The 16,213-nt window shown below is 47.6% G+C and overlaps 1 protein-coding gene across 13 annotated transcripts; it reads left to right on the top strand.

Annotated features, from left to right (window-relative positions):
• Positions 1-209: 209 nt before the first annotated feature.
• On the top strand, positions 210-14,505 carry LOC135579454 (uncharacterized). 13 transcript variants are annotated; one of them, XM_065062938.1, is made up of 3 exons: positions 210-6,814; positions 6,937-7,129; positions 7,555-14,505. In XM_065062938.1, the coding sequence occupies exon 1, from the start codon at positions 5,260-5,262 to the stop codon at positions 5,953-5,955; it is 696 nt and encodes a 231-aa protein (XP_064919010.1). In that variant the 5' UTR covers positions 210-5,259; the 3' UTR covers positions 5,956-6,814; positions 6,937-7,129; positions 7,555-14,505. The 13 variants fall into 13 exon arrangements, with proteins under 13 accessions (XP_064919010.1, XP_064919009.1, XP_064919007.1 ...); XM_065062937.1 differs by having other exon boundaries at positions 7,552-14,505; XM_065062935.1 differs by having other exon boundaries at positions 210-7,129; positions 7,555-7,675; positions 10,834-14,505.
• Positions 14,506-16,213: the final 1,708 nt, after the last annotated feature.

The raw sequence follows: 16,213 nt of genomic DNA, 5'->3' as shown, positions 1-16,213 counted from the left end.
GTGCAGCTCCCTGAAGAGGCCTCTGCTTCCACTGCAGCATGTTTTGAACTGAAAAGAGAAGATTTGAAGTTAAACAACAGATTCACACAAAGCCCAGAGGCACCCCCAAACACTCCACTGAGGGATGCCTGGGGAGCCCCCCATGCCTAGGGACCCCCAGTCCCAATGCCCTGCTGGGTCCCCTTCTCTCCCAGGAACCACCAGGGACTCCCAGCCCCAAAGGCTGAGCTGCAGCTGCACCCCTGTAAAAGGGGACCCAAAAGGTTTAGTGCCAAAACCCACCTGTAGAGTTACCGGGTCCCAGCCAGGGACCCATGGGGGGTCCCACACCAGAGGGTAGAAGAAAACAGACCGCTCGCCGGCAGCTGCCCCACAGGCCAGCCCCAGAGAGGAGCAGGAACCGAGCACCAAGGATGGGGTCCCCAGTCTGGAATGGGGCCCAGCTCCTACCAACCAACTCACACGTGGCCCAGGTCAAGCGAGGAGAGGGGCTGGAACGCAAAGTACACAATCACCAGAGTAAAGATTCATTCATGTGCATGAGGCATCCCAGCCAAATCAGGGCACCCCGAATATGGTTTCACCCGGGGTTCTTACTCACTTCAAATGCTCAGGTACCACACAGTGTGACTAATCACTGACACCCACACTACCCATCGCTTATCACAGACAAACTTTGCCGAGCAACTCAGTTTCTGTAGCTTTCTTGCTGCTCATCTGTTGGTCCAGGTGCCCCTGGGGTCTGCCTCACTGGAGTCACCTCTCTGGTGACACCAGCTGACTCCGGAGGCATTTCAAAGCTGCATCGGAGGGGCTGGGATGCTGGTGTTACCTCGCTTGTCTGGGACTGTCCTTCATCCCCCGTGAACAGCCCTCAGTTTCCACCAAGCGAAGTCAAGCAGACAGGCTGTTCTTGTCTGGGTGATCTGAACAAAGGCTGCAGCAGTTCTGACCCAGTCCCTCGGCCCCCAGAAGCAACGTGACCCCCCAACCCCATCCCTGCAGGAACCAGCTGCAGCTGCTGAGCATACCAGGATGGGGAGAAGGAAACAGAAAGCACCCTTCAAATAAAGTGCCAACAGCTGAAACTAAGAGCCAGAGAAACTGGAAACCCAGTTCCCACACAGGTGGAGCCCATTAGGTGCCTCCAGCTCTTGGTGGGTCTCCCATAACCCACCACGATTAGTGCAGTAAGGAGTGTCTCTGTGTCCCCTCTTCAGAGAAGCCTAGGAAACGACAGTAAATTAGTAACCCTGTCTGTGGTTCTGGATGCCAAGACCGTGCCCTGGTGTCTGTCCAGAGAACACCCCGTCTGTGCAGCCAAAACCAAGCTTGGTTGTCCAAGGCTCAAAATGGGAACAGTCCAGAGCAACCAAGATAAAAATGTCACAGTTTTGGACCTTAGCAAATCAAGCAGTAGTTCCATTACACAGAGACCACAAAAATGGCACCAAAACTGTGTTAATGCCACCAAAAGAGACCCAGCACAGAGCTGTCCCCAAAGCCCCAACCTGGGGGTGCCCAAGACGGGCAGCAGTGGCCCCAGGTAATTCCCGCTGCCCTGGGCTGGCAAAGCCCTGGTGTGCCGCACCGAACAGGCCCTTGGGCTCTTTGATTCTCTGATTTTGCAATAGAAAGGCAGGTAGCAAATGAGAGCAGTCCTCATCGGACCAGTGCTGAGCCCCTTTTCCTGTGAAATGACAAGGAAAGCGGCTCTTGGCATCCCCTAGAACTGGCCCGACACAGGCAAATCCTCTTCCTCACAGAGTCTAACTTCTCATTAACAAACACAAAACCAGAGTGAAGATTAGTGTATCCAACTTGACAGCCTGTAGTCAACCCCTGCCTGCTGGAGGGACCTCTGGGATTGTTGCAAGGAGACACGACAGACAGATCGCTTCTGGGGTGCCATCCTTCCACACGCATAACCCACCGAAGGAGCAACGTACGGCAGCGGGAGGGAGGCAGGAGACACAATGCGAGGCTCCGAAAGGCTTGGGAGCGAAGAGCAGAGCAGACTCGAGCTTCCACTTGTCTCAGCAGAGCCAGCTGTCAGGAGAAAGCGGCTCTATTGGGTAGCAGGACCGAAGACACACCAGAGCATTAATAACATCCCAGGCAGCTGCTACACAGCGCTGCCTGCACCTGTCACAGGGCGACGGGGCGGCCAGCAAGATTGGGAGAGAAAATGGGGCACTGCGGGAAAGTCATTTCAGCGCTGCCCGGAAGCCAAATTGCTGTTAGTTTTGCTGAAAACCGAGCAACCGCTGCCCACAGCAACAGTGCAGCAGCAGAAAGGAATACAGAGGAGCCACCTTTGCTGAGGGAGAATGAGGTACATGCCCCTCAGAGATGGATGTGAGCATCCTGCAAATAAGAGAAATCAGATAAAAGAAACGATCTACAGATTGGTGTCAGTCTGCCACAAGTGAGGTTAAGCATGGAAAGGAACCCAAAAGTTTCACTTCGCAATTGTACAGCCTTCAGCTTTGTAAGCGGCCATTCCCTTATAAGCCACAGCAAGCCAGTAAAACACCTTTCACAGTGAGAAATGACTGCGTGCCTAAAACGCATTCTAGCTGATGTCCCTGTCTGTTCGGACCGAAGCATGGCCGGGTTTTTGAGATGCAATGTGTAGAAAGGTGCTCAGAAGCATCCAGGACTCACCTGCACCTCTGCCATAGTCTCCCTGTGGCTAAAACACAGTTTTTAAGGCTGTCTGGCATAATGTCAAATCTGGGTAATGATGTAAAATGCTGAATGTCTCAAGTGTCTCAGATCCAGCTCCTCTGCTGTTCCGCGGCTGCACCGCACCTTATCTCCTAAACCCGTCCCTCTGCGCCGCTGGGCCCGCCTGAGGGTCTGAACTGGGTTTCTGGAAGCAATGCTTCCTCCATTTCTTGCCCCCCTTAAAGAGTCTGTGTTCCCCAGGCAATTAATCCCAGGCCCATTTTCCTCCCAACCCACCTGACTTGGAATGAAGCTCCAGTTACAGCTGTTGTCACTGGCTACAGAAAATTACTGCAGCCAAAAATAGATTCCTTTTAAACTCTAATAAAAGATGGAGAGAAAGGGCAGTTATGTTGCAGTGGGAGGAAGGAGAGCATGAAGTGCAAAGGCTGTCTGTTCTGGGGTTTGAAATGTCATTTAAGACACCTTTTCCGGTGCTTACCCATAAGTTGTCTGCACGGGTCAGGGCGTATTTACTCACACTCAGCGAGTATCACCATGTCAGGATGGCTGCCCAGGAATCTCACTGGCTCCACTGAGGCTTCAGAATTCACCAGGGAGCATTTCCTGTCCACAAGCTGAAAAAATGCCATCTTAAAAGTGCTTTTTGTTTGTATTTTGTGCTTATGTTTTTCCCATGAAAAAGCTTTCTAATTATCTACCTGAATTTGCTCTTTGCCAGCTTATACCCAATGGGTATATCAATACTTTCTCAGAGCTAAACATGTTGGCTTTGTTTCCTGGCATTTACTCCTGAGGGTCAAGAACAGTGAAAGATGACATCCTCCGTCAGCGCGCTGTGCGGGATATACAACAGGGAGCCCCTTGCAGCTTCTCTCTGACAATGGGCGTCCTCTTCCAGTCCTTCAGCAGCATCTCCATGAATATGTTCTAAATTAACCTTTCCTGAGTGCATAGGCTTTGACAAATACAGGCTATTCCAGGTGAAGGCTTGGTAATGCTCTAGGCAACTTTCAAAACCCACCACCTCCATCAGAAATACTTCACGTCATGCTGTCCTAAGAACCCACCGAGTTACTAACTCACTCTTACTCTCCTTGGGTTAATAAACCCAGAGCTTCCTTATTCCCTGGTATTTCTTACTGATGAGCTCCCAGACTTAACAGCCACAAATCACGGCTGTGACTTAAATCACGGGCTTACGCTCAGCTCAGTGTGAAGTTTGATACTGTTTTTATTGTCTTACCTGCCTGACACAGTACATAATGATGGCACGTGTGCCTGTGACACTATGATTGAGAGGACAGGTAACTGCCCCTTATATATGCCAGGGCAGATAGAAAGCAGGTGAGCTGCAACTCACACATATCCCCCTGTCCGTTATTTGAACACAGAACCAAAAGCACTGGCCCTGAGCTGTGTATGTTCTGGGAATGATCACTCTGATATCCAGAGGAGAGGGATCATTATCTTATGAGGCTGCTGCAGGCATCTACAATGACATCCCACGCACCAGCAAGGTCGCAGCATGCTCCAGGACCTACAAGAACAAACCCGAATCTGTAACTGCAGCCCCAAGCACAATTCATCTCTTGCACAGTAACTCCCTTTAACACCCAAAACACTTTCATATTTGGAGAATAAATTGGAGCACAAGACACCCCCACGATGCATCGACACTTCATCAGCCATTCTGAGGAAAAGCAAACAGTCACACTGTCATACCCACGAGCAGGGCCCCAGGACACAAACCTGGATCTGCTCTGCTGGTTGCAAACCCCGTGCTCCATGCAGCAGCACATCTCAGCACCCGCACACACACGAAAGCAGCACTTCCAAACACCTCCCGCTGAAGAGGGACGTTGCACTTTAGTTTTTTTCTTTCTGGGCAGAAAAGGCTTCTTTTGAATGAGGTTTTTCAAATTTCAGAGGATTTATTTGCTTCACCAGGCCAGGGACTGTTTCAGGCCTCACAATGCATTCTGAGGTGCATAACGAAATATAAATACCTAATCTGAGTGTGAGACTGATGTTCCTGTGCCCATGCAGAACCCACACAGACCTTCTCACTTCTGCTGAGGCCATCCGTGCTGCTGGCCACAAATCGTGACAGCCTGATACCTGCACTTAATGTACTTGGGATGGGCCTGGGATCTGGAAAACCGAAACAGATTCTCCCTTGTCTGTCTGTCTGTCCCCACATGTTATTCTAAAGGGCTCTTTCTAATTTCAGCTGTTGTGGATTGGTTTGAAGGAAAGTTGGCAAATTAGGTAGTAAATGTTCAGTTCATAGACCAAACTCACCACACAGATCTAATGAAACGGATCTCAAAGACCGCTGTGTGCAGGACAGCTGTTGACAGCACAGGTGTCACACACATTTCTCACTGCATGCTCTCACGATGCCTCACTGCAGAACGCACACCTGGGCATGTCCAAAATTGAGATGTTTCTGCCTCACCCTTCACTCCAAAGTATGCTGACAGCTCATGTCTGCTGTGCCCTGCTGGGAAGCCAGCAGTGGAGGTGGCCCTGGAGAAGACAATTGAGGTGGCAGTGGAGGTGGCCATGGAGAGGACAGTGGAGGTGGCAGTGGAGGCGGCCCTGGAGAGGACAGTGGAGGTGGCAGTGGAGGCGGTCATGGAGATGTCAGTGGAGGTGGCAGTGGAGGCGGCCCTGGAGAGGACAGTGGAGGTGGCAGTGGAGACGGTCATGGAGAGGACAGTGGAGGTGGCAGTGGAGACGGTCATGGAGAGGACAGTGGAGGTGGCAGTGGAGGCGGCCCTGGAGAGGACAGTGGAGGTGGCAGTGGAGACGGTCATGGAGATGTCAGTGGAGGTGGCAGTGGAGGCGGCCCTGGAGAGGACATTGGAGGTGGCAGTGGAGGTGGCCATGGAGAGGACAGTGGAGGTGGCAGTGGAGGCGGCCCTGGAGAGGACAGTGGAGGTGGCAGTGGAGACGGTCATGGAGATGTCAGTGGAGGTGGCAGTGGAGGCGGCCCTGGAGAGGACAGTGGAGGTGGCAGTGGAGGCGGTCATGGAGATGTCAGTGGAGGTGGCAGTGGAGGTGGCCATGGAGAGGACAGTGGAGGTGGCAGTGGAGGCGGCCCTGGAGAGGACAGTGGAGGTGGCAGTGGAGGCGGTCATGGAGATGTCAGTGGAGGTGGCAGTGGAGGTGGCCATGGAGAGGACAGTGGAGGTGGCAGTGGAGGCGGCCCTGGAGAGGACAGTGGAGGTGGCAGGGCTTCTTGGTCTCAGTTGCTGACAGAAGTGTTCAGAGCACCCTACCAGGTCCCCATCACCCCGACTGCCTCACCTGGTGCCTCCACCACCCACACACCCTTCCCCATTGGCGCCCGTTCTACACTTCAGCTCAGGGCAGGGGCTTGTTTCTCAGTTCAGTGCTGGCAGCGCTGTGAAGCCTCTGTTTTCTTGCTATTGTTGACATTTGTGGTTGGTTTGTTTGTTTTCTGTTTGTGTGAATATTTTTCCTTCCATTTTTGTTTGGGTGATGTCATTGGACTGCCTTTGGTTCCTGATTAGTTACTTTAGGACCATGCACAACTGGGGGGAACTGTTTTCATGCTATCATCATGTTAAAGGTTTTTTGTCTTCTACTTGTATTGTAACATGTCTGCATTCCTTAAATTAGTAGCAGTATGTGACTTTTTTTTTAACAGCTATTAGAAGTAAGAAAAAAATTAAGATTGAATCATCTTCTTGGTTTCCTGTTTACAGCTAGAAACGCTCAGTGTCATTAAAGCATTATAACAGAATTCCCGATCTCTAGCAGGGATTTCTGTTTTCTGTTTAAGCCTAGCCCAGACCAAAGGGCTGTTTTGTAGCCTGCACCCATGGAGTAGCACTGCACAGAGCACCTGAAAAGCCAGGGTGCAGAGCAGAGCTCTTCTGTCTCAGTCACAGTCCCGGGGCTTGTTTTCTTGTTCTGGATGCAGGCACATAAGCTGGGTCTGCAGCATTCCTTAGCCTTCCTGGTATTCCCTTCATCTACCTTTTAAACTTTTCAGGAGGAAAAAAGCGCATAGCCATCACAGTGGGATGAGTATTAACAACTTTATTTGTGGAGTCTTGGTGGGCGTTGGATTTTGCAGAGGCAAAGAGAGGTAAGGCAAAAACTACTACCCCAGGTACAAGGGCCAGCTAGTTTAACCTGGGCCACATGAAGGATTTTTTTTTCCTGCTCCCTGCTGCTGATTTAAAAGCTTCTTTTGCCTTCTCCCCACAGAATCTTGATTTAGATGCCGGAGCTCAGCACGCAGCACAGGAGCCTGTGAGCTGTGCACGGCACTGGGGAGCACTCTCAGGGCTGCTGCTCCTCCCGCTGTCACGGCCGCGTGTGCTGTAGTAGAGGGCTGGCACCTGGGGATGTCACAGCTTCTTAAGGCAAAGGGATACCTTGAAAAGAGCAGAAGGGAGAGGTACTGCAATGAAACATGCAAGAAATACAGCCCTGATGTCCAAGCCTGGGACTCTCCTCCACCCCAGGACAAGGGTGGCTGCAGGTCACAGCCCTGTAGCCCCAGGGTTGTCTGCCTGGCTTTGGGCTGCCCCCCTTCCCTGCCAAGCAGGATCTGGCAGGTCCATTCCTGCCCAGCTGCTGTGGAGCTCTGGCCCCTGTGAGCAGGGGATCCTGTGCAGGGCTGGGGGAGCTGCTTTTACCTCGGGCTGGGCTATTCCGCCTCTCTGCTGTAGCTGGGAGAGGAGGTAAAGCTGCAGGTGCTTTGCTAGCAACAGGTTTGTGTGTGTGCAAAGTCAGATGCTTCTGACGCAAGTGGCTTTGTGGTTTAAAAGCTGGGGGGGGGGGCGGGGGGACACACGCTTGACAACCCTTCTCCCCCAGCAGGGACCAACGTGTGACGGGAGAAGAGCGTCTGAAGTGCCGATCTAAACGTGCTGGCGGCTCCAGCCCTGTGCGCAGCTCCAGGTTTTTAGGAAGAGAAGCCTCTTCCCCCCGATGAAGAGCAGTGAGTACAGACATCTCTGTAATGTGCTTTACTTTTTCCTGGTTGACTACAAATAGCTGCCGATTTTAAAACACTAAAATAATGTTTCAAGGGACAGTTGTCAAATGCTGCTAGTTGAGACAGTTGCTCTGCTGAGAGGGGAAATTGCATGCCTGGAATCAAAGATATTTAATTTTGCTGTGAATGTAGGTGCTGAAATGCTCGTAACAGTATTTCAGAGTGAGTTCTGTGGTGGCTCTGCCTCTAATAGTCCATACTATGTTTCTGTGTTCAGATCAAACACCAAATATACACAGGCGTACAAAAGAGATTTTAATCTCAACGTAAATGTTATTTTAAAGGGAATGTATAGATACATATGGGATGTTTTATGTCAAGGACAACCCCTTTTAGTTCAGTGAACTATTCGTTTTAATCGGAATGGCTCTCCAAGGGGTGACTCAGTAATTTGCTTTTCTTCGATGACTAAGTTTTACATGCTCTTATTTGGTTTTTATATCAGTAGCAAACTACCTCCAGTAACAGCAAATTATCTGGAGCTTTAAATACCTTTGACTGTACAGAAGAACAGCACTTTGTTCTCTAAATTTGAACCATGGTTGGGGGCTGCAGAGCATAAAACGCAGTGGGATCAGTTCCAAGTAATTGGGTGGAGAAAGGGGAATGAATTGAATATAATTCTCTGCAATGGAGAACTATCTCTTGAGACTTGTCACCTTCCAGGTACCTAATTGCGTCTCAAACCAAAGGAATGACACCCGTGCTGCTGCTTTTCTCAAAAAGAAAATATTAGCAAGGAAAACATACTTTCAGACCCTGCTGTTTGACGCAGAGCAGCTATCAGTTTATTTTACCTTATGCCTATCGCACATCATAAATCCTGTTTTGTGTTGATGTTAATCTCCTTTTCAGTGAGAATCTTGATGGAACTGCACGAGAGCGCGGAGGGACCCGCGGGCAGCAGCTGCCGCGCGAGCTGGCGCAGTTCTGCGCGGCAGGGCCGGGGCGACCCGTACAAAGCTGCAAGTCAGCTGAGTCAATTGAGCCGCGCCAAGGGTTTCAGCAGCATGGTGATCTGACCTCACCAAGCTAATGTATAGCTGTTATGGAAAAACTGACCCAAACTTGCAGCTCCTCATTAGATGAGGGTGCCTATGGTACAGCTGTTCTCACCGAAGAAACAGCTCAGGAGTGTTTCCGCCGGTTGTCACTGCTTACAGGACTGAGGTGCCTGCACGGTGAACTCGGTGTATGCTGAGTCTAACAGGACACCTGTGCTTTGAGACCCTGACCTGCCGAGCAGCCTCAGCAGCTGCAAACTAAAGGCAGCACTTCATGCGTAAGCAGTGACCATTGCCTTGCTTATATGGAGCTTTAACAGCTGGCAGTAGCTCATGCCAGTGTTTGATGCGCTGATGCCCTGAAACCAGGAAAGGTGATTATCTGCTTCTATAATATAATGAGAGATGATTTGATATAGACTAAAATTTCCCACGGCATTAAAATATAAGTGTAAGTTTTTTTAACTTTTCAGCCTGACCTCTCATTGTCTAATTCTAGCTTTCTGATGTAAAAAATGAAAAGCATCAAGCATACTGCAATGACAGAAAAGAAGTCATCTCTCTTTGAAGGAAATCATTAACTCTCCATTTAGAAGAGTTCCTGTACTGTTTGCTGTTTTTCACTGTCACCAAAATTGAAGCCTAAAATCCCGAGGCTGAGAGTTTTGCTAAAATGCTACTAGCTAACAAATGACCCTGGTCAACATGGTTCGAGGGTGCTTGTTTTGCTGTTGGCTACCGGTGAATAAACCTAGACTGTTAGAGCAACTTGCTGGTAGCAGCACTATGATATGGCTGATGAAAGTTGTTATTTAATGCACATAATCAAACCGATAAAGACAGCTTAATGGCTCATCAGATACACCACGCTTTTTAGCATAAGCTGCTTTGATTACAGAAGCAAGTAATGCCAGGAGCAATTGTGGCACGCTTCAGTTTCTGCTGTCACTTGTTGAACGGAATTAGTTTTAGGGGAGTGCAGAGAGCTTGACTGAACATGTTAATTGTGATGGAGACCTCAGAGTGCAGGTGCAAAACAGAACAAACCTTTACAGAGCTGAAATGTATATGCACGGTTAACTTGCAATAGCTGCGCGCAGTGGTAGTTTCCAGTAGCTCTTTTCACTTGAGGTCTCAGGAGCTGTGGTAACACGGTGAAATAATGCTCAATGCTATTCAGTGACAAAAGGGATCATGAGGAAAGAGGAGACGACAAAGCAGGACAACTTAGGCCACTGCTGGGTTCATCCAAGAGACTAGTGCTGCACCCTGGTCTCCCCTTCATCCCTGAACGGATGCAGTGTTCCTGGACAAAAACACAGGCAAGGGGACAGGGATGGCCCTGCGGAACAGCCTATGTCTGGACACAAACCCACCTGCAGCTCAGCAGCTGGAACCCCACAGGTTACTGAGATCTAACCTCTCAGCATGATGGGAATAGGTTAAATTTCTGATGTCTTTTAGAGGCACCTATCAGTGTTATCCAGGTAATGCTTAGTATTTGAGTGGTGTTAATTGCCCAGTGGATAATGAAAAACAAGTTGCTGAGGCAGTAGACCGATGTTTCGGTACTAAATAGATTCAAAAAGACGCTGGGAACAACAACAGAAATTCTTCATTCCACTTCAATAATTCTAGACAGAAACCAATTTTCTGGGTAAGATAAATTGAAAATCAAATGAAAAACCCATATATTTTTCCAGGCTTTGTTTTCATAACATTCAAAAAGCCATGCAGGAGGTGATGTCATAAATATTGACAATACTATTGTCCAAGCTTTCAGTTTCAGAAAAGATACCGTCCTGTTTGGTTTGAAATGTTAATGTTTCGATGCCTGGCTGAGGACTGCGCTTCAGGAAGCTGCCACAACTATTTCTCGAATGTAGTTCTCTTAAGTCATGCTTGCACAGAGTTTTTCTTTTATTTCTTAATGCTTGCTTTCCTCTCAGTTTGCCATAGTGCAAGAAACTTCTTAATAGTCCTGAGTTTTTAACGCTGAACTCTCTGGGGAGGGATGGCTGCAATGACCTCTATCTCCCTTTCAATTTCCAGCTCCTGTTCTGCTGGCATTAATTTTATTATCCTTTGTTCACACAGCAGTACCCATGTGGGCAGCAGCTTCTCTACTTACCTTAAAATACACCTTCAACTTGGGCACAAAATAACACGAATTAAGACTTAAAATGACCGACTGTGGTGTTACTGTCACAACAGAAGCCCCGTTTCAGTCGTGCCTGTGTTTGATCCAGGAGCACTCTCACAGTCTGGGCAGATTTTTCTGGTTTGGGACCTGACGGACTTGCAGTGGCACCAGCTCTGTCTGGGGTTTGCCTGGAAGGCAGTGCTGGCTCTTCAGCCACCCGGAGCAGCTGACAGCCATGGAAGGTGGGAAAGTGTGTTAACCTGTTTAATTACGTGCTTAGGCCCCTATCTTCCCACCAGCACCACCCCATGTCATGGAATGGAACGTCCTTTACTTCACGAGAAAGCACTCAGTTGTTTCCTCGAGGCTTCCCGCAGAGGACACAATGGAGCGTGGCTCGTGGCAGTCTGCAGCGGACTGAAAACTACCATGTCCATGTTGCGTTCCTGTATGGACTGATAAGGTGTCAGCGTAGCTTGGGCTGAGTTCCAGTCGTTCACCCTGACACGACTACGGGATCCTGAACATCCCTCCGTAGGGGGGGCACCGACTACATCATTTCGACACTGCTTCTATCCGCCTGGCGAATTAGCTTGCAACGTGACTGGTGTGCCTCTAAATTGTTTGGGTTTTTTCTTCTAATTTTATTCTCTACTGGGAAATGGTTCTCCTCCCTAAACTATGACAATTACTTCCTTCTTTTACCTACTCCCCCAATTACTTTGTTCACATTCAATACTCCAAGCGATGCGGTTTTCATCTTTATCTGACTGCTCTGACAAGGAGTGACTCATGTGCACATATACCAGATGATTCAGCTTTGTGCCTACAATCTAGCCAATACTGAAGCACTGGGGATGGTAAAAATCAGCTGCTGTGCTGGAAGGCGGCAATTTAGAAGGATCAGGGCCCATTAGGGGGCAATTTAGTGCTGGACATAGCCCAGCCTGATCATTTAACTGTTCCCAGAGCTTAACCCAAAGCACTTACTGTTAAGTGCTCACTGGAGTATCTCTCCAGTGAAAAAAGCTTGGACCAGTTCAGACACTTACTGGGGTCCATGGCCAATTTCCCGTGATGGATGGGAAGCTGCTACTTACAGCTTAGATCTCCAGACAACTTCATTAGAAGAGCTGAACTCTAAAGCTTCTCAACTAGGGACTTGTTTCCCATTCTGAATTAATGTATTGATAAAAATGGACAAATACAAGCAAGTTATGCAGGAGTAGCAGAGGATACCAAAAAGGTCATGCCCAGTGTCTGGCTCACAGAAGCAGTGGATATGTGTGATCAGCCCATGTCAGCTAAGGAGAAGACAGACATCTGTCAGATTGCAAGCCTACTTCCAAAACACAGCCAGCGCTGCTGGTCCTGGCAGCTGTGTGGGTATTGAAGAGGGAGAACACTGCTCTTGCTGCACTGACTTTTTTTTCCTACAGTGTTTTCTTTTATGTTTTACTTCTCAGCCACAATGACCCACTTAATGAGAATCTCACCACTTCACTACTGAACGCGCGTCTAAATAGCACAGGCAAGGCAGAGGGAGTTTATTTTTCTTTCTGCGCAGTCCTGCCTTGTACAACATCCATTCCCTCATTGTATCAAGCCAAATACTCCTTATAATAGTGCTAGAATATGTGGTGGCAGGTGAAAGCTCTCAAGGGTACACACACAAAGTATGATTGTCTTTGAAAGTATCCTAAGCTCCAGGTAAAGCGTCCCAACTTACAAAAGGATACTTCTGAGAGTCCTTGTGTTTCCAGTATAACACTAAGTCAAAGGGCCAAGAACATGATTAGCCTCAGTAAGAATTACAGTATCTCTCCACCAGGTATTGTGCAACTTTAAATGCCTGTCCTCGTGTGTGTGTGCGCTGGGTTTCTGACTCAGCAACAATCAGTTTGAGGCTTGGGCCTTAAATTAATTCCGTTCTCGTGGCCAGGCCAAGCCCTGTGCTGAATGTGTGGCGCCCTTTCCCTGCAGCCTGTTCGTCCCTGCGCTCTGGCATCGCTGGTAGCACCAGCCTTGTTTCTTAACCTGCTGCTGGCTGAGAGGACTAACGCTACACAGACTCCCTCAGATTCCAGGAGCAAAAAGGCCACTAACAGCTGCATAGCACTGAGACTTGGGTTGTCAGTGGTCTTAGGGGAATTCTTGTGAAGAAGACAAAAAGCCATTTCCAAGTGTAAGGGAACTAAAAGACTTATGGCTCACTAGACTCCTTAATAAAGTGGCTGGATAAGTGTGCCTGTGTGCAGAAATCTTCCTTTAATCTTGTTTCAGGGAACAGTTGGCTGAGATTTTACTTGAAATTTAAAACAGCCTGTGACACATCATATACAAAAACTTTAAATTCGGAAGCTTAAAGGTGACTAAGCACTAAGCAAAACAACAGGTGTATAAAAAGAAGCAACACGTAAGCAGCCCTAAGCTCTAATTCTCTGATAATTTGTGTGTGTTATATTACAGCTATTATAATAAAATGCGCATTCAAAAAACATTTTTTCTGGGTTCCTTTGCTACCAAAACGTTAGGTAACCAGGGACCTGTCTCATGTTGAAAACGCTGTCACTGTGTCTGTTTATACCCCTCTGTTCTCCTTGTCCGTGTGTCCTGCAGCTTTGCGATGGATGAAAGGGCAAAACAAGGAACGGACCAACCTCCACGCTCTACTCAGCTATCAGCCACATGGCAGACTTCAGGTCTTGAATGTTTCTGAGCAAATTGGTAGGAATCATGAATGTGCTTGAAAGGATAAAATTCATACTTTGGCACCTTAAGGGCAACTAACAGCAAATGGCAGAAAATACTCAGCAATAGCGAGGTTTTGCCATACTAAATTTTCAGCTTTACTCTTCCTTATTTGATGTGGTAACAAAACCAATGTTTGACCTGAAAATGGTGTAGTGTTATTTCAATGTCAGAAAACCAAAGCAGGGTGATAGAAATGATATATATCTTAGACAAATGTAACAAACTTGCTGTGAATGTCTTACCCACCATTAGCATCTTTTGATTTACATTTGAGATTGGTCTTTTCAGCAAAATGCTATATAATCCTAGCTAAGTGGATGAGTCCTCTGCAACTACGTCTTTTATGACAGCAATCCTACTGATAGCATTCTTCGTTATAACTAGACAGGATAGGAAGAGTTTAAGATCTTTTTAAAAAGTACTCGGACAAAATGCTTTCTTTGGTCTTAGCTCAGACTACCCGGATAAATCACTGTTGGGGAGGATGAACAGTTTAAGTCCATTCACCCTCAAGATTGAGACATCTCCCTGGAATTTAAAAATGAGAAGTTTCCTTCTCAGCGTATAGTTGATTTTCTTCATGGAAATAAGAGTCAGTAAGAAAAAAAAATATTGCAACTTTATATTTTTACTGTGTGCTTGCTTTGACATAAGACATGCCTAAGTACTTAATGAAAAATATCAAAATCGTGATGGATGAAAAGGTAAATAAAATGTTCACTTTAAGAGTGAGTTCTACTACCTTTATTAATAAGTATCCTCAGAGTTTGTAATTAGCAACTCAAATCTCCTATTACAAACATTAAACATTTCTGCTTATGGGGGAAATTGACACTAAGTGCAAAATAAAGTTAAAACATACCTTAAAACGATTTCCAAGCAGCGTGGAACTCCATTCTTTAATGAAGTCTCGACCTGGTAAGAAGGCTCTCGCTCCTGCGGCGTTCACCCGGGCAAACCCAGCCGCTCCGTTTAGTTGGGACGTTTCTGCTCTCGGCCCGTCCCGCGCGCGAGCCTCCGCCTGCGCTCGGCTGCTGCCGAAGCCTTGGTTTCCTCTGCAAGGGAAAGGAAAAACGAGCCGTGCTTACAAGGAGCTGCACTCCTTCATGTCCAACCTGCAGAAAGGTGTGATACTGTGATAAAGCATTTCTGAAATTCATAGCAAAATGGAAGAACTTATTGCCACACTTGGCCTTTTCAGATGAAATGATCCCTTATCTTACACTGTTTCCCTGTAGTCACATGTTTGAGCCCTCTTGTCTTTCCTGTGACATCCTCCGCTTGATTGAAATCTGTAATGAATCAAACCGACCAGAACCAAACGCAACGATTTAAATGAGTCCTGAGTACCGAACAGCAGGGAGGTATTTCTGTACACTATTGTCCTGCTCACGTGCTACAGGGTGCCTGTGGTTTTCTGTCTGTTTTGCTGCTGTTGTCTCAGGTCCAGCTGCTAACCCGGCGCAAACCCCAGGTCCTGGTGCCCTGTCTGCTCCTGCCTCTCTGCGCGATGCTGGGCACGTGGCCCTGCTGAATTGCATTTTGGTTTTAGGCTGGTTTCCTTAGGAAATGGTTTCCTGTGGCCAAAGTGCCCGGCTGGCAATTGGGCCAGTTTCCTTGCTGTTATTTCCTCCAAAAACATTACTTTAAGGCAAAGGTCACTTGTGAGCACTTCCCTTTCTCACGCTATTTTACGTGCCCTCCTAAATTCTTAAAAATAGCTGCTAGTTGCACTTCGCTGAGTTGGAAATGTTCATAGTTGACCCATTTACATTTTTTTAAGCAAGAACATTTTGGTATTCTCTGTCAATAGCTTTTTCTGATCCACTGAGTCATAGGAAAATCGATGCGTTGGTCTCTTCCTTATCTCTATTTATTACACTTCCAGAATGAGGTCCTGCTTTTTTCGCCACCAGTGGCTGCATTTTACAAGCAGGATTTTCTAACTTCTCAGCAGAACAGAGATGCTATCATTTTCCAGGGTCTCCAGGACATTTCTGTAGTTGACCCATCACTGAGTATAGAGTGTAGAACAAGGGAAGAACACATTTTTTAGCACTTACCGGATTATATTTTCCTTTCCCATGACGACGTGCTTCTGTTCTTTATGTGTCTCAAGGTTCCTTATCTTTGTTTCAGCTTCTAAAGCCTCAAAGGATTCCACAACGAGATTTCACACACACAGAAATCAAACTAACGGAAGCAGGTGGCTGTACACAAGGTGAAGCAGCGTCGGCTGGCTCCAGTGGTGACCAGACTTCCTCCATGTAGCCCACATAAAAAGAATTGCATTCACTTCATAATTACCTTGAACTGCTACTGTAAAAATGGACAATTAATTTCCCACACCAAGTGGCATGAGACCGCCCTGGTTATGCTATGAGACTTCATACTGCGTTTTTGGATATGGGTGCTGTTACAGGAATTTCAAGGGTGTATGAGGGTAGCGTATTTGAAAATTTGAAAATCCAGTGTGTGGGACTGGGCAGTTTTTCACTAGCTGCAGCTCCTGCTTTACTTCTTTGCAGATTTATTTTCCACTGGTGTATTAAATGAAGCAGAGAGGACATGACCTTATCA

The sequence above is a fragment of the Columba livia genome, chromosome 4, assembly GCF_036013475.1.
Source record: "Columba livia isolate bColLiv1 breed racing homer chromosome 4, bColLiv1.pat.W.v2, whole genome shotgun sequence".
NCBI classification, from domain to species: domain Eukaryota; kingdom Metazoa; phylum Chordata; class Aves; order Columbiformes; family Columbidae; genus Columba; species Columba livia.
This window is presented reverse-complemented; position numbering and strand designations above follow the sequence as displayed.

Excerpts from the sequence above, each read along its gene's own strand:
- LOC135579454 (XM_065062938.1), top strand. The coding sequence starts at position 5,260 with ATGGAGAGGACAGTGGAGGTGGCAGTGGAGGCGGCCCTGGAGAGGACA.